The sequence below is a fragment of the Pongo pygmaeus genome, chromosome 1 (genome assembly GCF_028885625.2).
Source record: "Pongo pygmaeus isolate AG05252 chromosome 1, NHGRI_mPonPyg2-v2.0_pri, whole genome shotgun sequence".
Lineage (NCBI taxonomy): Eukaryota > Metazoa > Chordata > Mammalia > Primates > Hominidae > Pongo > Pongo pygmaeus.
The window spans coordinates 48,580,943-48,608,005 of record NC_072373.2 but is presented as its reverse complement, the minus strand read 5'-3'; the positions used below and the strand labels follow the sequence as shown (position 1 = coordinate 48,608,005).

General features: G+C 53.6%; 1 protein-coding gene across 8 annotated transcripts; it reads left to right on the top strand.

Moving 5' to 3' along the window:
* Positions 1-1,552: 1,552 nt before the first annotated feature.
* INAVA (innate immunity activator) lies at positions 1,553-26,116 on the top strand. Of its 8 annotated transcripts, none has more exons than XM_063647252.1 (11): positions 1,553-2,136; positions 5,331-5,514; positions 8,821-8,884; positions 9,914-10,038; positions 10,546-10,662; positions 11,378-11,600; positions 18,302-18,355; positions 19,195-19,402; positions 19,682-19,852; positions 21,783-22,467; positions 23,914-26,116. In XM_063647252.1, the coding sequence occupies exons 1-11, from the start codon at positions 1,934-1,936 to the stop codon at positions 24,004-24,006; spliced, it is 2,127 nt and encodes a 708-aa protein (XP_063503322.1). In that variant the 5' UTR covers positions 1,553-1,933; the 3' UTR covers positions 24,007-26,116. The 8 variants fall into 8 exon arrangements, 7 of the variants coding, with proteins under 7 accessions (XP_063503322.1, XP_063503323.1, XP_063503324.1 ...); XM_054462894.2 differs by having other exon boundaries at positions 1,562-2,136; positions 19,679-19,852; XM_054462888.2 differs by having other exon boundaries at positions 2,068-2,136; positions 4,794-5,514; positions 8,736-8,884; positions 19,679-19,852.
* The last annotated feature ends 947 nt before the right edge of the window (positions 26,117-27,063 follow it).

The window sequence follows — 27,063 nt, the reverse complement described above, 5'->3', positions numbered from 1 at the left end:
TCTTGCATTCTCTCTCTCTAGATATAGCTATCTATACATACACATCTTACTGGTTCTGTTTCTCAGAGAGTGCTGATTAATTCAAGTAGCTTCTCTTCAACTTGAGTATAAAAATTTTAAATCCTCACCTAGCCCACAAGGCTCTTAGTCATCTTACCTCATATAATGCCTTTGTACAAATTAGAAAAAGCCACCCTCTCTAGGCAGATACAGCTCTGACCAAACATAGGGCAAGGTGTGTGGAGAACGGTGAACCTTCCCTCTTAGTATGGTGCACAACCTGGACAACCACATGGAGTTGCCTTACTTTTGTTTGTTGTTTGTTGTGTGTGTGTGTTTTTAATTGAGTAAGAGTCTCGCTCTGTCACCCAGGCTGGAGTGCAATGGAGTGATCTCGGCTCACTGCAACCTCTGCTGCATGGGTTCAAGCGATTCTCGTGCCTCAGCCTCCTGAGTAGCTGGGACTACAGGCGCCCGGCACCATGCCTGGCTATTTTTTTTGTATTTTTAGTAGAGATGGGGTTTTGCCATGTTGCCCAGGCCGTTCTTGAACTCCTGACCTCAGGTGATCCACCCGCCTTGGCCTCCGAAAGTGCTGGGATTACAAGCGTGAGCCACCGCGCCTGGCCGTTCGTTGTGTTTTTTTTTTTTTTTTTTTTTGAGACAGGATCTTGCCCTGTCTCCCAGGCCAGAGTGCAGTCTCGGGATATCGGCTCACTGCAACCTCCGCCTCCCTGCTCAAGTGATCTTCCCACCTCAGCCTCCCAAGTAGCTGGGACTACAGGTGCGTGCCACCACTCCGGGCCAATTTCTTTATTTTTTGGTAGAGACGGGTTTTCACGATGTTGCCCAGGCTGATCTCCAACTCCTGACCTCAGGCGATCCTCTGGCCTGGGCCTTCCAAAGTGCTGGGATTATAGGCGTGAGCCTCTGCGCCTGGCTGCCCTGCTTCTGGATGAGCCCCTGACTGACGAATTAGCCTCGTCTCTCTTCCATGTTCTTTCCCTTTACTCCTTCTTCATCCAAAACCCTAACCTCTCTGCAGCTCCTGGAACCCGCTGTGCTCCCTTGCTGCTGTGCTTTTGTACACCTGTCACTGCTGTTTCAAGTCCCCCTCTTATCTTCTGGTATTGCTTCCTTTGGCCAAGTTTTGCCGAGGCTCAGCCTGGGTCAGCCTTCCCTCTCCTTGCCCAGGGTCCTAGCCCTTACTTCAGGTACTGTGCTGCTTCATCACTCGTCTAGATTGGAGAATCCTCCAGTGAATGGGGCTTTAGCTTTGATCCATCGTGCTGGGCACTAGTAGGTGCTCAATAAGTGTTTATTGAACAAGTGAAAACCGGGAAGTGAATGAATGGATGAACGGGGACACAGCAGCTCGCAGCGGGCAGCAGGAGGCGCTCGCCGGGAGGGTGCTCCTTCCCTTCAGCCAGCTCGAGTTCAGCCAGCGGGCCCGGCGGGAGGAGTGGGAGTGGGAGTGGGCCGGGGCCGGGGAGGAGCGGCTATCCCCGCGCGACCTGCACGTCCGGGCTCCGCGGCCCGCAGCGCCGCACAGCGAGAGGGAGGGCGCCTGCGGGGAGGACAGGGTCGGGGGAGCGCCCTTCCGCAGGCTCCTTTCATTCTTCCACTTGGGGGTCTCCAGGAATGAGAACTGGCCCCAGCCAGGCCAGAGCGCGCGAATGAAAGGCGGCACTGGGACCAAGAGAGAAGCTTCGTCCCGCCTGGGCTGCGGAAACTGGCGGCGCCGGGGGTGTCCCACCGCGCGGGCGTCCGAAAGCGGGGCAAAGGGGACAGTCTCGCCCCTCGAGCGGCTGCTCCCGCAGCTCGCTCACCCCTGCGGGTACCTCGTCACACCCGCGTGCGGCTCCGTCCCGACTCTTGGATCGGACTCTCCAGTCCCTTCTTGCGTCTTCCCCTCTTTCCTCTGGGCCTTGGTATGCCCCAGGGGACAGATGTCTTGGGATCTTTAACATTTGGGATGCTGCAAATGCCGAAGTTAAATGAAATACCTCCGGGGAGGGCAGGCCGCGGGGAGGCTCGGGGGGAGGGAAGATGGCCTGGACAAACAGGTCCTGAAGCTGCGAGGCTGGAGTGGAGGGCGCAGGGGCAGGCGGGCGGCGCCAGAGCTCCATGGGACAGGTAAGAGGGAAAACTTCGGGGCACCCAGCGCGGGTGAACTGGGGCGGGGGATCGGGCCCCTGAACCCATGGTCTTCAGCCTTAGCGGAGGGTGCCCTACAGGGAATGGGCTAATTTTTTCAAAGGGGCAGAATTCTGAGTTCCTACCAAAAATGCACATTTCCAGCCCCTCAACCTTTCTCCTTCGACCTTCTTCGTTCCTGTGGGTCTTCCTGGCCAGGTTCCGGGAAGCCAGAAAGCAGCCAAACAAAAGGAGCAAAGTCTCGGGCCAGCCTGGATGTGGAGGGCGCAGTGGGGGAGGGGAGCAGGGTGGACAGGACAAAGGGGCTTTTTAGAGAAAGCCTAGAGGTCTCATTTCAGGGCGCATTCCAAGCTGGCTTGGAGTTCCCCTGTCCCAGCCCACTCCACCTTTGCTTAGTGGAGGCGAACACCTTTCCTAGTGAGCAGGGAGCAGATGCGAGTAAGAAAACAGTGAAGGAACCATCTCCCACCCCTCTTGTCTGGAGGGTCCTGGGCTATTTCACTTCTTCCTTTTTTCACTGTTGTCTCTAGCGCTGGCCATTGATTCCTTAATTTATGAAGTAAGATTTTAGCAGTGCCTGAGACTACTTTGCTGGAGGCTGTTGGGGATGTGAAGATGGTAGGACGAGGCCCTTGCTTTAAAGAACTTCAAATCTGGTGTATCAGAAGACCCTAAAAGAAGGAACTTTTTTTTAAAAAATGGAGAGTGGATGGCTACAGCTCTGGGGAAGAGTTTTCTGATTCGGGACTTTTCCTTAGGAAACGAAAACACTGAAGAGGTCCAGTTTCTCTTCCCTGGGGAAGGGCTCTTGTCTGCAAAGATCAGATTCCAAATACTATAATGTTTTGCAAGGAAATACCACTTCCTCACCAACTAGTGGTCTGGACGGCACTCTGGGGTTTGGGGCTGGGGCATCAGTCCCCTGACTCCCCGGCCTGGCTGGAGTGGGGAGCTGTTTCAGATTGCCAGCTGGCCTCTGGAGTGCCCACCTCCCCCACTGGTATTTTGAATTGAATGACATGGCCATCAGAGAGCTCCAAGGATGGCTCCCCGGGGTTCTTGGCAGGAGGTTTGGTTTGCCAGCTCCCTTCCAAACCTCAGATTCTGCAGGGTTGGGAAATGTTGAGCGTGAATTTGGGAGAGCAAGGCGTTTTTGAGAATTCCAAAGGATCAATGCAAACAGTGAGATTGAGCATCTATACTAACCTCCCCTGAAGTCAGAGATGGTGGATTACCTGAGGGCAGGGATTCTTAACTGGGTTCATTGGCATTAGGCATCTGTAGATAGAATTCAGAGGGCGTGTAAACTAGGTGAGGCAAAAAAAGATATCATTGTTTTTCACCAACCTTTAACAGATTTTAACATCACCTTTAGTTATGAAGACAACAAATCACAGTAGCATTGGCAGTACCTGTGACTTTGCCATTAATAGAATTCACAGTTTCATATCACACTGCAGTCACAGCAATCTTGAAGTATTGTTTACACTCAGCCCTTGTGTGAAATTATCCACTGCTAGACCCTGCTTAATGTTAATAAAGAAGCATATATATTGCTATGTTTTTATATTTTTAGAACTTTATTTCATATAATTGACTTTTTTAGTGATCTTCTTAATTTTATTTTATGCATTAAGAAATGTGAACTGTGAGCCAATTCACAGCTGGTAGAAACTTCCACCAACCCCCACCTGGAGCTGGGCAAGGTGGAGGAAGGGCCGCTTATGCCCAGAGTCAACCCCTCTCTGCTTGACTTTGTAAGAAAGTGCCAAGCCTCTATGGGGAGGGACGGTGGGTCAAGGAGGACTGGGGAAGGGCAAGGCTGCAGGCTCTTTGGGAGACCCAGAGAACAAGCTCCCAATGGGGTGGGGGGAGGAGGAACTGACCCCTGTTAGGGCCCCTCAGCCTCAGCCTGGGCAGAAAATGAGGTGGTCAGCCTGGAGCACTCTGGGGCTAGCATTGTTTGGAAAAAGGGTGTGTACAGGAATGTGAAGGTGTGCTGGGTGTGTGCACTGGAGCAGTGGGGGATGCTGGCGGACTCCAGCCCCATGAGTTCCGCTCCACAGGAGATGCCTGGTGAAAGCAAACTTCCTCTGTCATCCCTGCACTTGGGGGTAGGGAGTGGGGACAGGGCTTTTTAGGGGCTGGGGGAGGGGAAGCAATCCAGACATATATTGAGGCACTGGAATCTGGGTGGGGGGAATGGTGGGAAGATCAGAGAGTGGGGGGAAAGGGAGGTGGTAAGATGGAGACTTGAGGGGTGCAGCCTGCTGGGGACAGGCCAGGCAACAGTCAGCCTTAGCTCTACTTCCCCCTTGAAATAGGCTAGATTCCAGTTTCCCATTTGCTTGGGGGTCGGTGGGATGGGAGACCTTGAGGCTTATTTTTTATAGGAAATAAGTTCCATTTTGGTCTCCGGTTCCTTGCATTTGGGGAGTGGGCTTAGGGTCTGGGGTCACAGTGGACCTCCTGTGGAGTAGGGAACAGGACTTGGGCTCAGGTCAGTGCCTGTCAGTGCCCTATGAACATGCATTGCTGGGGGATGGATGTAAATAATCAACAGAGAAGTGATGGCCTTGATACCCCTGGGGGACGATGTCTGGGATAAAAAGAACAGCCTGATCCTCTCTCTCTAGGGTTCTAGAACTTCTGCCTATTGGAATTCCAGCTGCCTTGCCTGAGGTTTTAAAATCCTCACTCGGGAGAGATAAAACCCAGGCCTTGGTCTCCATTTCGGTATGTGGGGAAGAGCAGTGACCCATCCCTGTCAGTTTGTAAATGTCCTGCCTGTTTTTTCCATGGACGGTGGACATTTCATCCTGCTTCGGGGGTGCTTAACAGGCCTTAATTTCTGGAAAGAGAAACTGAGGTCAAAGGAAGGCAGGGAGAGCCAGGGTCAGGACAGGAGGGCACGCAGTTACCTCACAGCTCAGAACGTTGTACTAGGGTCTCTTGAGGCCACGAAGACATGACCCTTGTTGTTGCCTTCTTTGGGGATTCCTCCATGGGAGCCCCTTTTTCCCTGCTACCCTCCTGCCCCCGGGAAGTGCAGAGGCCCAGGAGCTGCCTGCCGGCACCAGTTGCACGGGATTAGTTCAGGGAAGGACTTGCTCACCTGCTCCTCCCCTCTGACTCAAGTCATAACAAGTAACCTGGTTCCCCTGGCCTGGCAGCCTGGGAGGGACGGCAAGGCAGGCAGGTGAGCCGAGACGGACGGACGGCCAGCAGCCCCGTCGGCCGGAGAGAGAGCACAGGCCTGTGGCTTGGGAGACCCTGAGGCGACATGCGAGGGCCCTGAGCCCCCTGACTGGAAGCAGGGGCTGTTTCTCAAACTCCTGGACTAAAGCCCAGAAGCAGGTGAGGGCGGGGTAGGTGGAATGGGTCTTTGGGGCTGAGAGCAGGCTGGCCTGGGAGTGGAGGAGCCCAAGCAGTGGCTATCACCCCCCTCCGACCCCCACCCCCGCCAGCCTACATCTAGGGTGTAGGGATGACAGAGGGGTGCTGGTGGGCTTGGACGGGAGCCTGTTCCTATGGTTGCCCAGGCCTTAGTTTCCACCAGAGGCAGGGCAAGCAGAGATGAGCTGGGACAGGCAGGCCCGAGACCTGGCTTCGGGGACACACTTGGGATAGAGGAGGATCCCCCATGGCCCGGCCTGAGGGAAGGTGCTCTGGAGTTTCCCTCCCTCCCTCTGTGCCCCTTCTGGTCTCCTCTGCCTTTTTCTGGGGACATTGTTCAGCCGGGTGGGCTGCTTTTTAGGGCCCAGTACTGGGGCTTGAAGAGGCCCAGGAGGGATCCCTGTGTTAGGGAGGGGGCGGGGATGATACCTGAACTGCCTTTATCTAAAAGCAATGCCTTAGACACTTAAGACTCATAGCCCCCTGGGTGGGGGTGGTGCCCTCTCTCTCACCTGTGGACTCTGGGGCAGGTTCCCTACAGCTGTGGAGGGCGGCCTCGGCAGAGGCAGATGTGGGGGTCTGCTACATGGCTGTGCGGGTTTCCTTCTTGGCCTGACATTGACCAAGAGGTCGAGATTCAGACTGGGGGCCTGGAAAGGCTTTAGACACTGTGCAGTCTTTATTATGCACAGGAGGATAGGAAGCCCGGGGAGGCCTGGTGACTTCCCCAAGGTAGCACAGACCGCAGCAGAACCAAGCCTTGAGCCCACAGCCGGGGGCTCTGGGCGTCTGACGCTGTTCTCTTTGCGCTACTTGGGGCGGCAAGTCATCCCAGAGAGGACCCAGCATCAGTCTGGGACCACTGGGAAGATCAGTGCCTCCCCTTTGACGCTGGCAGTGAGAGACTGGGCTGAGCTGGGAGAAGGGGAAGCTGGCGGAGACAGGAGGCATGCTAAGGTACCCCTCTGTCCCTGTAAGTCCCCACTCCTCTGCAACAGTCTCAGAGCCCCTGAGAAGCAGGGGCTGAGTTGGCCCAACTTTCCAAGGCAACTACTTAGTGGTTAATAATTAATTAGCAAGCGTGACTAATTAATGGCTTCCCCTCCCATATTACTTCCTCCTCTGTCCAAAGCAGACACACTCAGCGTGCTAGCTGAGACCACCTTGCTTCCTAGCTCTGGCTGCACCCTGCCCTTGGCTTCTGGGGAGGGTGAGAGGATGGCTAGGGTGGGTGGGAAGGGGTGGAAGTGAGCTGCCTGCTCCTCTGTCCTGTTCTTATCTCTACGAGGGATAGAGTATGGGACAGATGGACAGTGCAGAGCTAATAGTCATCCGAAGTATCCTGCGGGGTGGGGTTCCAGAATATATGGCCAATCTTTCAGAACTTTGGCATGTTTGCAAAGGCCTCCCATAAAGTTAAAAAAAAATACTTCTCCCATGCATTCTCTAGACTTCCTTGAATAACTGAAATTCCAAAGTGCAAGGTACATGTTGCTTTCAGGGCTTTGTGTTTGATTGTTGCTGCCTGTGGTTGCTGTGTTGTTTATGTGGGTCTACAAAAGTTCTTGATCGTCCTGCTCTTATCATCTTGATGGGTGGAGAGGTATCACCGGGGACCTGGCTGACAGCTGTCCCCTCTCCCTGTTGGCCTTGCTTTGTTACCAGCTTTCCCAAGGCCGACTTTTCTGTCCTGTTGGCTGCCTGCGGAGGGGTGGAGCTCACCTCCCCCACCCTGCAACCCGCGCTCTGAGGAGGCAGGATAGGCTCCAGACAGAAACTCGGAAGGACTTTTGGACTCTTGCTCAATGGGCTGACTCAGTGAGGAGGTGGCTGGGCTCTCTTTCCAGACCGGACCGCCTGCACGGGCTCCGCCCATCCCTCCCACCCCTGCTGCAGCCAGCAGCTGCCAGGCCCTGGCCAGCTGGGACCCCAACCAGGGGTGTGGGTTGGTGAAGAGGTGAAGAGGGAGAGGGGGTGGGCACAGGTGTTATCTGGGTGACTGGTCCCTAGCTGAGCCGACACAATGGGATGGCACCTGTACCACCCAAGTGTTCTCCACTCCGAAGCAGGCAGAGGAGCAGTTGATCTCCTTTCTGTCCTTGCGCAGCTTCTGCTCTAGTCACTGCTCGCCCCTCACCTGTCAACCCTTGGCAACCCTGACATACACAGCCCTGGGTCTCCCCTGGCTGCGGGGTGTAGGGGATGCAGGCTGATTCCCCTTCAAGGTTCTCCTAGGAGTAACTGATGGCTTGAAAGTTGTTTGAGGGCTTTGGGACAGCTCTCGGCATTCAGTGGCTGCACATATCTGCAGATGTGAAGTTCAGAGTCCAGGGTGCCAATTCAGACAGCGGGCATCCTGGGCTTTGGAGGTCCCAGACCAGGGCCTTGGCCATGTGCCTGCCCACTTCTTGAAGTGCCCTCGGCCACTGGGGCAGTAGGACATGCCTCACACCTCCTGGGTTCTTGGGTTGAGGATAGCTGTGTCCCATAAAGATGTCTTCCCCTTCCTCTTTCTTTTTTTTGGAGACGGGGTCTCTCTGTTGTCCAGGCTGGAGTGCAATGGTGTGAACATGGCTCACTGCAGCCTTGACTTCTCCAGGCTCAGGCAATCCTCCTGCCTCAGCCTCCTGAGTAGCTAGGACTACAAGTGCACACCACCATGCCCGGCTAATTTTCATTTTTGGAGAGATGGGGTCTAAGTTGTCCAGGCTGGTCTTGAGCTCCTGGGCTCAAGCAATCCTTCTGCCTTGGTCTCCAGAAATGCTGGGATTACAGGCGTGAGCCACCATCCTGGGCCCCCTTCCTCCTTTCTTTGTTATCTCATCCCATTTTTTGTCCCCTTCCTTTTTATCCTGTCGCTGCTCTTTTCCTTCTTGCCCTTCTCCCCAGTCAAGTGGCTCTTGTGGCTACCACAGCTGTCGACCCCCTTACGCCTAGAGGACTTAGGCCCAGAGGGGAGCTAGGCTGGGCCCCTGAGAGCCCACTGAGAACAGGGTTTGCTGGTGAGGCCCACAGCCCCTTCTCTCGGTCAGCACCCCCAGTGCCAGAATCTCCCACCCTAGATTGTTCCTGAAGCACAGTCCTCCCTTCCACTCCCCTGCTCTCAAGCATCTGTTAAGCTTTTTGTAACCAAGATGGTTCATATCTAGCTTTTTTGTTATTGTTCTCTTTTCTCTTTAAAGCTGGGGAAACTCCAGGCTACCTATACAACCTGGCCCAGGCTGGTCACGGTGTCCCCCCTCCCTGCTCTGTGCCCTCTCCTTCCAGAAATCCACCATGGAGAGTAAGGATGAGGTCAGCGACACCGACAGCGGCATCATCCTGCAGTCTGGTGAGTGTTCAGGGAAATCCCCCTGCCCTGGTCCCTGGTCCCTGGTCCCTGGCCCTGACTCCTAAGTCCTGAGTCCCCAGGTGCTAGGGCTGGCCGGGCTGAGACTCCCAAGGGCTGAGAGGAAGGAGAGGGAGAGGCCTCTGCTGGGAGGAGAAGGAGGAGGTTTTGGAAGGGCTGGAGCCTCAGGGACATGTGGAGTTTTCCTCCTTGGAGAAAACTGGTTTGGAGTTTTGGTTCTATCTGGAAGAGGGATCTGCAGTGTTCAACTTTAGCCCCTGTTGAGAAGTTGAAAAATCTCAGCCAGGCACGGTGGCTCACGCCTGTAATCCCAGCACTTTGGGAGGCCAAGGCGGGTGGATCACAAGGTCAGGAGATTGAGACCATCCTGGCTACCACGTAGTCCCAGCTATTTGGGGGGCTGAGGCAGGAGAATCGCTGGAACCCGGGAGGCAGAGGTTGCAGTGAGCTGAGATCGCAGCATTGCACTCCAGCCTGGGCGACAGGGCAAGACTCCATCTCAAAAAAAAATATGATCTGGCCAACGTGAAAGTCCTGCCTCTCTGTTTGGCCAGACCTGTGGGCCTAGTCTGGCCTAGTCTTGACAGAGGACAAGAAAGAAGAGGCCTATGTGTGTGCGGTAGTGGGGAGAGGGAGAGAGAGAGAGGAAGAAGAAGGAGAAGGAAAAGTGGAAGAAGAAGGGAGGAGGAGTGGGGGGAGGACTGCATGGGCAGAACTCCCTCCCTGCACTCCCCCACATAGGTCACCTGGTGGGACGACCCTCCCTTCTGGGCTGTAACATTTGTGCAGCCAAGAGACGTGGTGTTTTGTGGCTGTGACACAGGCCACAGCAGCCAGCCTGCAATTTGTGGGCAGGCATGAGATGTGTGTGTGTGAGTGGGTGTGTGTGTGTGCATGTGTGTGCATGTGTGTGCATGTGTGTGCATGTGCATTCCCCTAGGGGTGGTCAACAAGTAACGGAGGAGGCTTCCACCTTCAGCATCCCTGAGCATGTGCCCCCCACCCTTGCAGGCCCCGACAGCCCGGTCTCCCCAATGAAGGAGCTGACGCATGCAGTGCACAAGCAGCAGAGGGCCCTGGAGGCGAGGCTGGAGGCCTGCCTGGAGGAGCTGAGGAGACTCTGCCTTCGGGAAGCGGTGAGGCCCCAGCCAGCACACACAAGCATCGGGTTCATCTGAGGAGCTGTGAAGCCACGTGTAGGGATGCGGGAGCTGGGGAGAGGGAGCCCCATTCTTGAGGGAATTCTGGACATCAGGCTGGGGGCTGGGCCCCAGAGTCCCCATGATAAGGTGTTGGACCTTGTGCTGGATGCAGAAGAGTCAGACCCAGGCGGGGGGCCCAGGCACAGAGAACAAAGTTCATCAGGCGCTGCAGAGGGACTGCATAGACATAAGTGCATATGAGTGCTGTAACCCGGGTGGGTGTAGCTCTGGAGGAAGTGATCAGAAGGAGGTCTGAAGGGAAAGGGGAGGAGTGCAGAGTGGGTCTGAAGACAGGAAAGACAGTGTGGAGGATGGGATGAGGTGGGGTGGAGCGTGGTCCCACCAGGACTTCTGTGGAAGGCAGGCACATGCAGTGAAGGGGCCAGTGAGCCAAGGCTGGGCAGGTGGAGAGGACCTGGCTGGTCTCTGCTTCCTCCCCAGGAGCTGACGGGCAACTTGCCAGCGGAGTATCCCCTCAAACCAGGGGAAAAGGCCCCCAAGGTTCGCCGCAGGATCGGAGCGGCTTACAAACTGGATGACTGGGCCTTGCACAGAGAGGTGAGGAACCTCAGGAAGCTGCCAGTACCCTCGATCCCCAAAGCTGATCACTGAGACACCACACCTCAGCTCAGTACCCTGGCAGGTTCCCTTCCACCCTTTCACACCCAGTGAGGGTGCTTGGCTGCCTGTTGGTGAGGGGCACCATGAATATGTAGCCCAAATGGCTGGGGAGAAGGGGCGCCACCATGGAACTGAGAGCTGGGAGCTCAAGGGAGGACACCGGTTTTGGCCCCATTGGGCAGAAGATCAGTTAAGAGCACCGGCCACCAACCCAGCGGGCAATAGCCTGCTCAGACAGGTTACTCTGGCCCCTAGGGCTGTCCTCCTTTCTCAGGAGGAGGTGGGGGCAATCAGGCCCTGGGTGCCCTTCCCCCGTGGCGTCAATGGCAGCAGTTTCCCATGGGCCAGCCTGCCCCACCCTTTGGGGTCAGGAGGGAAAGTGTCCCACTTGGGTTCCCACCCTGCCGGGTTCAGCAGGCGGGCTGGTGGGTGGGTGCCCATGCCAGCTTTTCAGGCTGACAAGTTTGCTTTTTGGCTCCTCCCACCCCTCCACCCTCTGCTCCACATCCGTCCATTGGTGCTGCTGTCTGCCTCTCTTCTGTTCTCAGGGCTTAGGACTGGGACCTAGAGCACTGGGTCAGGGCCGCTCTCTACCCTCTGGGCCCCCAATCTCCCTGCCTCTCTCTAGCCTCACTCCTGCTCCCTCTCTCAGGACCCCCTAAGCAGCCTGGAGCGCCAGCTGGCCCTGCAGCTGCAGATCACAGAGGCAGCCCGTCGGCTGTGCCTGGAGGAGAACCTCAGCAGGCAGGCTCGGCGGCAGCGGAAGCACTCCATGCTGCAGGAGGAGAAGAAGCTGCAGGAGCTCCAGCGCTGCCTGGTCGAGCAGCGGCGCAACAGCGAGCCACCTCCGGCTGCTGCTCTCCCCCTGGGCCGAGGTGAGCCTGCTGCCCTGAGGGCCCTTGGGCCATGCTCCTTAAATGAGCTTTTGAGGGATGGTGGGCGCACAGCCCCGTGCCACTGCCTTTGCATTCGGCTCCAGCTGGGTAAAGCTGATTCTTGGGTTCAGCTCCATCCCATCCTGTTTCTCTCCAACTCCAGCAAGTCTTCCCTATCCTGTGAGGTTCTCTCCTCCGTCTCCTTAGAAAACACCCTACTCTCTCCTTCCGTATCCTCCTCAAAATACACTACCTTCAAGAGACTTCCTACACAGAGATAGTTCTCAGCTGACCCTGAGCTGAATCCAAGGTTATTCAACTGGATAGCCCAGGCTGGTCCCGCTGCCCTCCAGGCCCACAGGGTGATGGTGTCTGTGGGTCAGGGTATTGTGAGGCTCCTGTGAGCCCGAGGCTCTGAGTTGATGTGTAGTCCCCTGGCCTGAGTTAGGCAGCAAAGGGTTTGACCATTGCTATGTGTTACTGATCACTGAATTGTTTCAGGGGCCCACAGCTACTTAGGAGATGCTCAGGTTGAAATCCAGCAGCACTGGTGCCACACCCCACAGCCCCTTAAGTATCTACAACCACCCTGGTCAAGGGTGGGTTCCTTCCATGTCTGTTCTCTGCCCTCCTTACGTCTGTAGTTCAATCCCTGAGCTCCTTGGCCCAGAGACTGGTGGCCGCGGGGGCACCTAGTGAGTTGTTGATGCCCAGGGCCTGCCACATCACATCAGTGTGTCCACCACAGGTTAGCTTCCAACAGGTGGTTCTGAGCCCTTAGGTGTGACTGTTTTCCTTTGTCCTGACCCAAGGCCAGCCTATCAGGTCAGGACTTGCATCTCTCCATTCCAAACCCTACCACAGCAGGCCCATGACTCAGCTCTGCCCCCCGTCTCTCACATGGGACCCAGACCTCCCTGGCTGCCTCAGAGGGAACCAGGAGGGAATGAGGCCGTGGCCCTGCAACAGAATTGGATTCAGAGGTCTCGGCCTTCACTCACATTCTCAGGCTCCCATCCCTGCATATCGTGTTGGCTTTTTGCCAAGACTTCTCCTCAGCCTGGGAGCAGTCATGGGGAAGCTGGAAGGCCCTTGCTAGTCCCTGTGCCCCGGGGCCCATGCCTCAGGCAGGGGGTTATCTCAGCACAGGTCTCAGAAGTCCCTGCTCCCATCCGTGGCCTCCAATTTAGGGTAGAAAGTGCGTGACCAGACACCACCCAGCTCACCTCCCGCAGCCAAGAGTAAGTGATAAAGGAGGAGGTGCCTCCATGTGACAGTTAACCCAGTAAACTCAGAAGACAGTGGGGCTGACCCAGGGAAAATGGCCAGACCTTCGTCTGGTTCCAGTGGTTCTGGCTTGGCCGCAGAACAACACTCCCAGTCTCTGAGGCTCTAATGGAAGCAAGTTCTACAACCTTACTCCACTCTCAACAGGGATCCCAGGACTTGACAGCAACCTTGAAAGGTAGCTGCTGAATTGGACATGGAAGCCCCTAAGGGCCAACTTGCTCTGTGCCTGCAGGGAGAGGTCAGGGCGGTGAGATATGCCCATTGGTTGCAGCGCCTCCTGCTCCCTGGTCCAGCCTCACAGTGCTCAGCAGCCTCCCCTGTCCACCGGGACTGCCATTGCTGGGAGCTTCTGCCCATGATGGGTGGCAGGGGAGTGTCACCCTGATGCTGCCATTGTGACCCATAATGCTTCTTGTTGGGAGTCGGGAGCAGGCCAGGACTTCCCTGGGGCTCTGTGGGAGGCAGGAGGATGAGGTTCTGAAATCTTGGAGCACTCAGTCCAGGTGAAGACAGAGCTGTGGAGAGGAGACAACTGGTGTAGCTGCTGACTTTCCCACATCAGGAATCAAGACCCCACTGGCCAACTTCAGGCCCTGGGATCTAAAGTCCCGTCGTGAGAGCACAGAAGGGATCAGTTCTGGACAAGTAATTTCTGTTTTGTGGCTCCTCTGCCCAGCCGAGCCCTCCTAGAAAGGAGGAAGTAAAGCAGAATTATTAGTAGCTGAGGTGTTTTGAATTAAAAAGGGAAGGCCGGATATGGTGGCTCATGCCTGTAATCCCAACACTTTTGGAGGCCGAGGTGGGCGGATCATGAGGTTAGGAGTTCAAGACCAGCCTGGCCAACATAGTGAAACCCCATCTCTACTAAAAATACAAAAATTAGCCGGGCATGGTGGCGCATGTCTGTAGTCCCAGCTACTCCGGAGGCTGAGCCAGGAGAAATACTTGAACCCGGGAGGTGGAGGTTGCAGTGAGCCAAGATCGTGCCACTGCACTCCAGCCTGGCGACAGAGTGAGACTTCATTTCAAAAAAAAAAAAAAAGAAAAAAGAAACCCGAGGCCAGGTGCAGTGGCTCACACCTGTAATCCTAGCACTTTGGGAGGCCGAGGCGGGTGGATCACTTGAGGTTGGGAGTTCAAGACCAGTCTGACCAACATGGAGAAACCCTGTCTCTACTAAAAATACAAAATTAGCCAGGCATGGTGGCGCATGCCTGTAATCCCAGCTACTCGGGAGGCTGAGGCAGGAGAATCACTTGAACCCAGGAGGCGGAGGTTGCAGTGAGCCGAGATTGCACCATTGCACTCCAGCCTGGGTGACAAGAGCGAAACTCCGTCTCAAAAAAAAAAAAAAAAGAAAAGAAAAGGGAAAAAAGCAAACAAACCAAAAACCCAAACAAAAAACCACCCTGCCCCCTTGGGCTCCATACAAGGGTAATTTAGTTTGGGAAAGTAACTGTGCTAGGTGAGAGTCATCAGCCATACTTTGCAGTGGCAGGGAGCAGTCAGGTGTTGAGCTCATTTACTGGAGTGAACCCCATGAGGGCCACCCAGCACCCACCTGTGCAATGTAATAGGCGCTCTGGATGCATCTGTTGGTCAACAACACCAGCCATTAGCCACATCCTCATAGCATTTCTTTTTCCTTTCTTTTTTTCTTTTTTCTTTTTTTTTTTTTTGAGACGGAGTCTCGCTCTGTCATCCAGGCTGGAGTGCAGTGGAGCCATCTCAGCTCACTGCAACCTGCACCTACTGGGTTCAAGCAATTCTCCTGCCTCAGCCTCCTGAGTAGCTGGGACTGCAGATGCATGCCGCCACGCCCAGCTAATTTTTGTATTTTTAGTAGAGATGGGGTTTCACCAAATTGTTCAAGCTAGTCTCGAACTCCTGACCTCAAGGGATCCTCCCGCCTCGGCCTCCCAAGTGGTGTGATTACAGGTGTGAGCCACTGCACCTGGCCTCTCATAGCATTTCTGAGATGATGGAAGTGTTCTGTATCTGTGCTGTCCAATACAGTAGCCACTCGCTGCATGTGGCTATGGAGCATTTGAACTGTGCCTAGTGTGACTGAAGAACTGACTTTATTTAGTTTTAATGAAAATAGCCACATGTGGCTAGTGGCAACTGTGTTAGACAGCATAGCCTTGGGGGAGGCTCAGCATTTGTGAGTATAATCTCCACCGTTACCCCTCTGCCTGGGGTGTCCTGCGATGCTGCTGCGGGGCAGGAGAACGTTGAGCTAGGGCAGGGTTGGGACAGTTACTGAGATAGTGAGCAGCTCTCAGAAACCTGAATCTTTTTTTTTTTTTCCAATCTTTTAAGAGACAGGGTCTTGTTCTGTTGCTCAGGCTGGAGTGCAGTGGTGTGATCATACCTCACTGCAGCCTTGAACTCCTGGGCTCAAGTGATCTTCCTTCCTCAGCCTCTAGTAGCTGGGACTGCAGTCATGTGCCACCACACCCAGCAAATAAAACAAAACAAAACAAACAAAAAAACTATTTTAGAGATGGGATCTTGCTATATTGCCCAGGCTGGTCTCAAACTCCTGGTCTTAAGCAATCCTCCTGCCTCAGCTTCTGGAGTAGCTAAGATTACAGGTGTGCCTGGCCCAATGAAAATCTTTATTCCTAAGGTTTTTATAAAAGATCAAAGGCAGGAGACCAGAATTCAGTAAGAGGGGGTCTCTTTAATTGAACCCTAAAGTAAAGGCTACTTGTAAGCCAAGCAAAACATAGGCTGTCTGGCTACTCAGTAGTCAAGCCCAGCTCCTGGCACCACATGTCCTACAAATCTACCGCCTGCTCTGGGTAACGTTTTTTTCATTAAGTTGCGGAGCAGGCTGGGCATGGTGGCTCAAGCTTGTAATCCCATCACTTTGGGAGGCCAAGGCAGGAGGATCTCTTGAGCCTAGGAGTATGAGACCTACCTGGACCACATAAGGAGACCCTGTCTCTACAAATAACTAAAATAAAAAAATTGGATAGGCATGGTTGTGGACACCTGTAGTCCCAGCTACTCAGGAGTTTGAGGTGGGAGATTGAGCTCAGGAGGTCAAGGCTGCAATGAGCTGTGATTGGGCCACTGCACTCCAGCCTAGGCAACATTGTAACACCCCATCTTTAAAAAAAAAATGTTGTGGAGCAAAGGTTAACAAACTTTTCCATAAAGAGCCAGATAGTACATATTTTAGTCTTTGTGGGCTGTTTGGTCTTTATCACAACTGTTCAACTCTGCTACTTCAGTGCTAAAACAGCCAGACATTGAATAAACAAATTCATAGCAGTGTTCCAATAAACATTTATTTATAAAAGCAGCTATTGAACTGGATTTGACCCCTGGGCCACAGTTTGCTAACCTCTGTTGTAAGGGATTTCAAGATGGTTGGAACTTTTCACTTTTTTTGAAACTTCCTGGGCAATGCCCATGCATTTGAGATGCAAGCTCACAGGGGAGAGCCCATAAAGGGTTGTGGTTAAGAGCAGACTCCAGTCAGACTGTCTGGGTGTGAATTCTGACTCAACCACCTTTGTTGAATATACAACCTAAACCACGTTACTCAACTCCTCTGAGACGTGGTTTCCTCAACTGTCACTTGCAGATGATAATATCTACCTTACGTGGTTGTTATGAGAATTAGCTGAATTAATATATATAAAGTGCTGTATTTAGAAATGTATTGGCATAGTAGAAACATTAGCAATTATTACTTTTTCCTCATCTTCATTCTCAAACACAGTTGAAAATGTTTCATGAGTTCCATCCAGGTCACTTTAGGCTTATTCTCAAGATCTGAAGGCCTGGCCGGGCATGGTGGCTCACGCCTGTAATCTCAGCACTTTGGGAAGCCGAGGTGGGTGGATCACCTGAGGTCAGGAGTTCGAGACCAGCCTGGCCAACCTGGCAAAACCCTGTCTCTACTAAAAATACAAAAATTAGCCAGGCATAGTGGTGGGTGCCTGTAATCCCAGCTACTTGGGAAGCTAAAGCAGGAGAATCGCTTGAACCCGGGAGGTGGAGGTTGCAGTGAGTCGAGATCACGCCATTGCACTCCAGCCTGGGTAAGAGAATGAGACTCCATCTCAAAAAAAAAAAAAAAAAAAAAAAAATCTGAAGGCTTAAGTTTCTTCAAAAGCAATAGCAAAGATGATTTCCCACTGATTTCTTAGGTAACAAGTGCTGCTATACCATGCAGAAAAGTCACACCGAATTTCCTTCAGGTGACTTGCCAGATCACCAACTGAAGAAACTTCCCTGGGGCCAGCTGGCCAGGCCTTATCTTAAATTCAAATTCCTACCTTGCGTTCCTCTTGTTGTTGGTAATGCAGGAGGTCTCACATTGGGATCTTTGAATTGTATTTGTGATGTGAGATGATTATACAAAAGTTAGAGTGAAATTCCCTTTTTTTTAATTTGAGACAGGGTCTCACTCTGTTGCCCAGGCTGGAGTGTGGTGGTGTGATCACAGCTCACTGCAGCCTCGACCTCCCAGGCGCAAGTGATCTTCCCATCTCAGGTTCCCAAGTAGCTGGGACTACAGGCACACACCATCATGCCTGGCTAATTTTCATATTTTTTGTAGAGACCAGATTTCACCATTTTGCCCAGGTGGGTCTTGAACTCCTGGGCTTAAGCCATCTGCTGCCTTGGCCTCCTAAAATGCTGGGATTACAGGCATGAACCACCGTGCCTGGCCATGAAATTCTTTTTATCCTAAGGGCCTTCCAAAATGACCCTTTGTCTTTCCTTTCCACTGCCAAGAAGCCCTGCCAGAGGACACCCTTTTTCTTTTTTTTTTTTTGACAGGTGGGGAAACAGGTCTAGAGCATTGAAATGGTTTATTCAAGGTTGCATAGCTAATATCAGAGTCAGGATTAAAATCAGGTTTCCTGTCTCTAGCTCTGCCTTCTATTTTTTTCTACTTCCGTGTAGTAAATTTACACCCAGGCCAGGCTCAGTGGCTCACGCCTATAATCCCAGCACTTTGGGAGGCCAAGGCGGGATGATCACTTGAGCCTAGGAGTTTAAGATCAGCCTGGGCAAGACAGCAAGACCTCTTCTCTACAAAAAATAAAATAATTTAGCTGGGTGTGCTGGCATGCCCCTGTGGTCTCAGCTACTTGTGAGGCTGAGGTAGGAGGGTCCCTTGAGCCTGGGAGGTCAAGGCTGCAGTGAGCCATGCTCACATCACTGCACTCCAGCCTGGGCAACAGGGTAAGACCCTGTCTCTTAAAAAAAAAAAAAAAAAAAAAAATTCACTCCCAATGTGTATTTAGCACACAGAGGGTATTTCCTCATAACTGATGCTGTCCTGGGGGAGTGATCAGGCCTGAGCTGCTTAGCACTGCTGGTTACTCATATCTGTTTGTTCATTTCTTCATTTCCTTCTCTTCTCTCCCCTTTGTTTTTCCCAGAGCTCAGTGCCTCTGATGACAGCTCCCTGTCAGATGGGCTCCTCCTGGAGGAAGGTGAGAAGGACGTTTGGGGGACTATTGTCAAGGCTGGACTCCTACTGCAAGACCATGGGGTTTGGGCAGTTTGCTGGTGTGGAATTTAAGTGGGAGTGAAGACTAGGTGCCAGGCTTAGGGTTTCCGCTTGGACTTCATGTCAATTTCCACGTGTCCTTGCACATGCTCAGTTGAAGATGGGGAATGTGCTGATCATCTCCCATTCTGGAAGCTCATTATTTTTACAGGGAAAGGAAAGGTGAACTCCAAGAGAGCTGATCAACTCCAGATGTCCCTCCTTCACCCTTGGGTGTGATTTCAAGATGCACCAGTCAGAGCCAAAGAGCAATCTGCCCACAATCATTGCTTTTTTTTAAAAGAAGGGAGCATTGGGGAAGGAAACACAAGTCTATAGATTAAGAACCCTGTCTACAAACCATGAGGATGCCAGGGTCAAGGTGGATCGAGAAGCTGTCACAGTCCTGCCCAGGGGAGTGCCCAAGCCAGTAAGGAAATAGGCCATATGGGCATGGCAGGAACAAGAAAAATAGGTAAACAAAAGATAACTGCAGACATGGTACCAGGAACAAAGGTTAGAAAGTGGAGCACTGTAAGCCCAAGAGAGTCAATCTGGGCGGCATCTTGAAGGAGGAAGGCATAAAATAGGGCTGTGTGGGAAGGAGTAAGTCCCAAAGGAGAAGAAAACATGTTTGAGCATCTAGGGCTGGAGCCATGGCCTGGAGCAGCTGCACAAGCCAGCATGGGAGGGAGAGCGAGGCATGGGCTGTGGTTTGTGGAGGTTCTTGTTGGGCCGGTTCCCCCAGCCTCTGGCCTTACCAGGTTTCTTTTACTCCTGCAGAGGAATCCCAAATGCCAAAACCTCCAGAGTCCCCAGCCCCACCTTCTCGGCCTCTCCCACCCCAAACCCTTGAGGGTCTGCAGCCAACAGGACCTGAGCCTGGGGGCCCGGAACGGGCTCCAGTCCAGAACAGCCCCTGGAAGGAGACCAGCCTGGACCACCCCTATGAGAAGCCCAGGAAGTCTTCTGAGCCCTGGAGCGAGTCCAGGTCAGGATCGGGGGAAGGGAGAAGGGGAGGGCTGGGAGTCAGTGGGAGCTATGCTGGGGATGGCTATAGGCTGGGTAGATGGAAGAGTGGAAGTTGGAGGAGAGAGCTCCTGCAGTCGTGGGATGGAGGCGTGAGCCTTGGTAATTCCCCAAGGGTGCTGGCAGTTTGCCCCACTAACTTTGGGAGCCCCTTCCACTGCATCCCCATTCTTCTGCACCTCTTGAGCCCCTGAATGGAGGCATTCGTGCCACTGACCTGTCTCTAATCCTTTTGCAGCAGCCCAGCCACCACACCACAGGATGGGCCCAGTGCCTCCAGCCTGTGGCTTCTGGAGCCTGCCTCCTACCACGTGGTTCCCATCCGTGGTGTTCCTGGCCAGTGGCAGGGCCGCACCAGTGCCCCAGCCACCCCCGAGATGCAGGAGAGGAGGGGCCAGTCACAGTCTCTGAGGTAAGAGACAGCTTCCCCAGAGAGATGGGGGACCCACTCAGAGCTTATCGTTGGAGGGTGGGAGCTCCCAGGACACAGGTGGGACAACCCTGGGTGACACATGGCTAGTGCCTTGACTTCTCTTAGGATCTCTTCTTGGGGCGCCTCTCAACAGAGAATGCACTGCACCCCGCAAAGCCAAAGGCCATCCATGAAGCAAGTTGTTTTCTTCCAAAGACTCTAGTTTTGTCTTTTTGCATAACTTGATTCAAATTTTCTACCCTTGCCATGTTTCCTTGTGCTGGTAGATTATTATTGGTCACTGACAATAGGCAATTCACTTTTTCAATTGATGCACAGTTGATTCTCATTATCTGTGGTAGTTATGTTCTGTAAAGTAAAATTGACGCAAATCCTGAATTAGCAAATACTGAACCCTTGCCCCTGGGGAAATATAGGGTTAGGTTCCCGTGAGCCTCTGGTCATGATATTTTGCATCAACTGATTAATATATAACCTTGTGTTATGTGAGTTTCTGCTTAAGGACACCTTACTTAATATGGGTTGTTGATTCATTAACTCATGGCCAGTAGCACTGTAACTCATACCCAGATGAAGCTTACCTAGCACACATATTTTCTCCATAAGGCACACCACAGCCTTTTCCCAGTATGCCTTAGGGAGGAACAGTAGACAGCACTTCAGCACTGTATTTGGGGGCATTTTAAACAGCAGAATCACCAATCAAAGCAAAAACACACACAGTACATAAATATGCCACAAAAAGGACACTGTGTTCTTACAGCATGAGAACTGAAACATGAGGGCAGAACATGGCCTCGTTTAACCTCAGAACTTAAAGAGACTCAAATTTGTCACTTTTCTGCAGTGTCCAAGAACGACCATGAAAGCACTGTGTATATTGCTTTGGGGATTAAAAATAAAGTTTAGCAACTAGGAAAATTACAAATACTGAATCTGCAAATAATGAGAATTGACTGTATGTTACTTTCTAAGTCATCTGCTACTTGGTAATAGTTTAAATGGCTAAGCGTTGACAGGCAGTATTGGCCATACCATATGGGGACTGGGGCAGCATGAAAGCACTGCTGAATTCTCCATCAGCTTAAATTTGCTGGTCAGGAAGCACTGAACTGGGGGCAGCTTGGGACAACTGCTGTCAAGTAAAGCAATGGATTTTGTTTAATTTTTAAATTTTTTTTGAGGCAGAGTCTTGCTCTGTCGTCCAGGCTGGAATATAGTAGCGCAATCTTTGCTCACTGCAACCTCCGCCTCTCAGGTTTAAGCGATTCTCCTGCCTCAGCCTCCTGAGTAGCTAGGATTACAGGCGTCCACCACCACACAGCAATAGATTTTATATTTCACATGCTACCAGGGCCATTTTGCAAACTATGCCTTTGTGCAAATTAGGAAAAGGCAGACACAACCCCATACCTGGGTGCATTAGTAGAGTGAAATGAAGGCTGGATTTCAGCCCCTGCCGGTCTTGGGCTGCATGTAACTGCTCTGGGTACCACATGACAGCTTTTACACGTTCAAGTCAGGTATCTGGCAGTGCCTACCGAACAGATGCTGTGGATGATCTGCCACTGGACACGGTGTACCTAAGCTGAAAGTACTTAATGTAGTACTTTAAAGAAAGTACTTAATGTGCTACTTGATGTAGCACACTTTACACGAATCACAAGCTTGTGAATGCAGCAGGAACACATTTGCACACAGTGAAGGAATGCGTTGCACCCACGCAGCCCAGCAGAGGGTTTGTTGGTTTGCTTTGGGAGGTTTGACCTAAGACAAGGGTCTTGCACGAGGGCCATGCTTGGGCCTTGAGGTAGAGCAGGACTCACCTGTTTTAACTCCACCTCCTGCCCCAACCCCAGTGTGGAGTTTCTGCCCCCCACACTCAGAATGCCTCTCTTTCCCTCTTCAGGGTGGATTCCTTCCGGGCGGGTCCTGAGGGCCGAGGTCGCAGCGCCTTTCCCCGCCGCCGCCCCACTCACTACACGGTGACAGTGCCAGATTCCTGCTTTCCCGCGACCAAGCCCCCGCTGCCCCACGCCGCCTGCCACTCCTGCTCAGAAGACAGTGGCTCTGACGTCTCCAGCATCTCCCACCCCGCCTCGCCGGGCAGCAGCAGCCCCGACATCTCCTTTCTGCAGCCTCTGTCCCCTCCCAAGACCCATCGTCACCACGGGGCCTGGGTCCCAGCTGGCAGCAGAGAGCTGGTCGCCCACCACCCCAAGCTACTGCTGCCCCCTGGCTATTTCCCGGCGGGGCGGTACGTGGTGGTGGCTGAGAGCCCCCTGCCTCCTGGTGAGTGGGAGCTGTGCCGCGCAGCCCCGGGCCCTGCTTATGAGGAGGAGGGCACTCCCCTGCGCTACCAGCGGCTGGTGCCCTCCCGCAGCCGCATCGTGCGGACGCCCTCCCTGAAGGACAGCCCGGCAGGCCGGGGGCTCAGCAAGGCTGCCGTGTCGGAGGAGCTCAAGTGGTGGCACGAGCGTGCACGCCTCCGGAGCGCCCGCCCCCACTCACTGGACCGCCAAGGAGCTTTCCGGGTCAGGAGCCTGCCCCTCGGGAGAGAGGGCTTCGGGCGAGCCCTGGGACCCCGGGCACAGGTACGGCTGCTCTGGAGGGACCCCGGGGCCAGGCAGGAGGGCTGTCTTGCTGGAGAGGGGCTGTAATTCTAGCATGTGCAAGGATAGAGAGGCATCAAAGCAGCAACCTAGTGGCTGGGTAATCCCCATCTAGGAAGAACAGGCCAAAAAATCATTTCCTCTTGGCTTTGGAAGGCACTCTTGGCTTCCCTGGGGCATCTCCTAATTTTGCCTGCCATGTCTAGCTCAAGAGCATTTACACTGGTGGAGATGATCCCCGAAGATAGCTGAGACTTTTTCCCTCCCTAAATGATGATGCACAAAGCAGATAAGGCTCTTCGTAATCAACAGTCGAGTCCAAATCAGCCCCTCAAATTTCCATTTGAAGGTCTAGGACAAAGGGAGAGTAGGTAATGAATTGCAGAAGCCAGAACCTGTGATTTTCTGGGCATCAGCATCCTCCCTGACACCCCTCCTCAGCACCAAGCCGAGAAGAAGGGTAGCATCAGAGTTAAGAGCACCCACCCTCAAACTAGACCACCAGGTTCAAATCCCAGTTCTGCCACTTATGAGCTGTATGATTGGGCAAGTTACTTAACCCCTTTGGACCTAGTGTTTCCTCCCCTGTGAAATGAGAGTAGTAGAGTACCTATCTCATAGGGCGGCCAAGAGGCTGAAATGATTAGAGCAATGCATGGTAAGCACTAGATACGTGATTTTATTATCATCTGGGGCCGCAGAGGCCAGGGAGCAGGCTGGAGGGTAGTATATAGGATAGAGCACCCTGACACTGGGTAGGCTGGCAGCCTTGGTTTCCTTGGCCCCTATTTCTTCATTCTGGAAGTGGGGAGCCACACACAGGAATCCTTTCTTTATTCTTTCTCCCTGGTACGGAGGGCTCTGCAGGGGATGTGCTCCAGAACTTATCAACAAGCTGCTTCTTTGAGACCCCAGACTCCCAGCAGACCCAGCTGCGTGTCCCTCCCCCACCCACGGTTCTTTGGACTGCAGCTGGCATCCTGGGCCTGGCAGCACCCTGGCCCCAGTCCCAGGCCGCGCCCTCCAGCTGACGTGCTTTTCCTTTCCTGCACGCCTGGGCCTGTCCTTGGTTGGATAGACCCAGCCCATCCCAACCTGCCAGACAGGGAGGGTGATGAGAAGTGAGCCCAGGAAAGGTGGGGGAGGAGGAGGTCAGGGCGCCTGTTACACCCCAAAGGAACCTGGAGGAAAATGTGTAAAGGGGGTCCCTGAAGAACAGAGAGCCTCCTGGGAGGAAAATGTGTAAATGGGGTCCCTGAAGAACAGAGAGCCTCCTGGGAGGAAAGGGCTGAGTGCCAGGGCCTGCTGCTGCTTCTGCTTCTGCTGCTCAGTGTCCTTAAGGGATAAGGATGGTGTAACTGTGCCTGCTGTCCCCGCTTTTCTGCCTGGTTCATTTACCCACCTCTCCTTTCTTCCTGACTGTGGCAGGTGCCCACAGTGTGTGTGCTGCGGAGATCGCCTGACGGGGCCCCTGTGCAAGTCTTTGTACCTGAAAAAGGAGAGATCATCAGCCAGGTGTAACTCTGCACCCCATGCTGGAAAAAACTGTTTCATAGAGGGGCTGGGCTGAGACCCCCCACCCCTGAGTGCCTCTTTCAGCTCCCCCATCCCCATCGCAGGCCGATGACCTGGAGCTGAGACCTTTTATTATTATTTTTTTTACACGACTTTTTTCAGAAGCCCTGACCTAAGGATTTATATATGTGGATTGTCCTCAAGACCCCTGTGATGTGATTATGCTTTATCCCCCAGAGTTTGACCTACTGGACTTAAGGCCTTGCCTGTCTGACTGACAGCCTCTATCTCCTTATACAAGACAAGTGGCAGGGGACGAGTGAAGCAGAGTGGGCCACCTTGGGAGTTCTCCAACGCTCTGTGCTCTGGTTCTAAGAACTTCCCTGGGGAACTGCCCCGGCCCTCCTGTCCCACTATTGCTGGAGGCTGGACATGGTACATACTCATGCACATGACTCTGCCCCATTTCCCAGGTCTCTGGGTACCCCAGCCTGGGCTGGGGGAGAATCCCTTCCCCCTTTCTAATGTGCTCTGTGATGCACACACCAAGTGGTAGGTCAAAGGTCAGTATATCCCGGTGGTGTATTGTCTTGCTAGACCCTGCTGTTTTCCTGACACCATAAATCCTCTTTAGGGACCCAGTCACTATACCCTGTCTATGCCCTGTGGGCTCCCAGACCTCTGAGCTTTGAGTCAGTGGCATCACAGTTTGTAGGCTTAGGGGGTCTGGCTGGGGGCTGGTCCATGCTGGTGGTTAGTGGACAGCAGCCACCCTTTGACAGCTACCTCTGGGCATCTCAAGGGCTTGCAGCCCCACTACTCCTTCTAACATTTTGTTTGTTTGTTTTTGAGATGGAGTCTCGCTCTGTCGCCCAGGCTGGAATGCAGTAGCAAGATTTCGGCTCACTGCAACCCCCGTCTCCTGGGTTCAAGCGAATCTCCTGCCTCAGCCTTCCGAGTAGCTGGGATTACAGGCAAGCACCACCATGCGTGCTAATTTTTTATTTTTAGTAGAGATGGGGTTTCATCATGTTGGTCAGGCTGGTCTCGAACTCCTGACCTCAAGTGATCCACCTGCCTTGGCCTCTCAAAGTGCTGGGATTACAGGCATGAGCCACCACACCTGGCCCTTCTAACATTTTTTCATCATAGTCCCAAAAACCAATACTTTACAAGTGGTTTTGGAAAGGCACCACTTTTGTGGCATGTCCTGGTTGGGAGAGGGAGTCACAGTTCCTACTCCCCCACCAGCTATGCTTCTGCTCTGAGAAGGTGGTTATTTATACAAACATGGACATACTCACTCCCAAGGGCTGACAAGATGCTGAATTTTCTTTGAGGGCATTCATTAATTGTCCCAGCTGCAGCGACTGGAGCAAGTCTGGAAGCTGCCTGTGCTAAGACCACCCAGCTGTCCCTGGGTTCTCATCCTAGGGCCTTCTTTGCTTCCAGGTCAGGGGATCTGCTTCAATGAGAAAGCAACTGAGTTGAGGCTAGGAGAGGTAGGGAGAGCTGAGTTCTGACTTCACCTGTGCAGTGAAGTCTCTGCCCCCATGTTACCTGGACTGGAACAGACTGTGAATAAAGCAGAAGGTTCCAAGAACTCTGGTGTCTGACCTAGAAGAGGCACAGTTCTCCCTACTGGAAAGAAAACGATATAGCCGATTGCACAAGGGTGCCAAGGGAAGACCCAGGATGGCCCATCGAAGGAACCTGGGGGAGGATGCAGGAGGCTGAAGGGATGCACCTGGCATTTTTCTCACTGTGCTCTTACCGCATCAGCAACCCCCACCTTTTGGGCCTACTCTGCCCCCCATGTGTGAATACCCTGCTTGGATGCTGTGCTTTTCCAGTTTGTCTCTAAGCCCCTTTCTCCAGGGCATGTTAGTTTCCCTGGCCTCTCAGTGTCCTAACTGGAGCCCAGAGCGCCTTGGTCTGAGCCAGGAGACGGCTGAGCACTGGCCCTCCACACCTAAGCGTCCTTTACATTAACTTATTGGTCTTATATAACACCTGGTGCCATTGCCAAGTGGCTGTGTCCTCAGCTACAGAGCTGGAATTGTGTGGGGTTTAGTGCTCAATACTTCAATAAAGTCTGTTTTTTGTGATTGGCTGAGCTGGGGATGAGGAATTTTTTTATTTTTATTTATTTTTATTTTTTGGCGTGTGTGTGTGTGTGTGCGCCAGGTTTCCTGAGCAGAGGCTGAGCCCGGCCCCCTGGGCTGCCCGCCAAGGTGGCCAAGTTGCCCGGCCCCTCCAGCTGGTCTGGCCAGGTCCCTGGGGAGCTGGTGTGATGGGTTGGGTGGTAGAGGGAGGCTCTCAGATTCTCTGCTTCCGGGGCAGGGTGGAAGCCAGCACAACCCCTGTCAAAGCTCCTTACAGCCTCCTCTTCAGCTTGAGGAGCTGGCCTCTGGGAGTCACTTCCCCAAGAAGGACAGGGCACTGGCCAGGCAGAGGGTAGAGATGGGTGGCTCAGCGCCTCCAAGCCATTCCTGGAGCTTTGACTGCCTGGAGCCCAGGCTCATGAGAAACAGCCCCTTCCCCATACCTGGAAGACTGGGACCCCTCCCTGGGGTGGTGAGGAGGCGGGGCTCTCCGCAGGCCCCTCCCCCATCGGCAAGAGTGCGCACAGCCCCTCCACTGCCTGGGGTCCCACTGAGGCCAGGGGCGGGGAGCGCCACCTTGGACACTTCCGGCCTGCCCTGCAGGGGCCGCTCCAGGGCCCCGGAGCACAGCGCCCCCTGGAGAGGCTGTGCCCGGACCTGAGGCGCCGGCGTGTCAGGTAAAGGGGTCCCCCTTCCCGCCAGTTCCCTCCACAGCCAAGGAAGGGGCGGGGAAGGGCCCCGGCCCTCGCTGCCCAAGGGGCGCCTCCAGCCTTGCCTGGGTGCAGCCCTGGGGGCCGCGGGGATCTGTGGGCCTCAGGGGTCTGGGGCACTCCATTCTTGGGGAAGTTAGGGGAGGGGAGACGGCATCAGGGTCTCTGGAGAAGTTGTGGGGTATCCTGATCTCAGACCTGAGCGCTTCGACCTATTATTTGTGGGGAATGGGGCGTTGGATTCTGTA

Bases quoted from the DNA above. Each gene is read 5' to 3' on its own strand.
- INAVA (XM_054462894.2), top strand. From the start codon at position 1,934: ATGCCCCAGGGGACAGATGTCTTGGGATCTTTAACATTTGGGATGCTG. The intron at 8,885-9,913 runs GTGAGTGTTCAG...CCACCCTTGCAG, and splicing joins CGGCATCATCCTGCAGTCTG to GCCCCGACAGCCCGGTCTCC. The intron at 11,601-18,301 runs GTGAGCCTGCTG...TGTTTTTCCCAG, and splicing joins TGCTCTCCCCCTGGGCCGAG to AGCTCAGTGCCTCTGATGAC.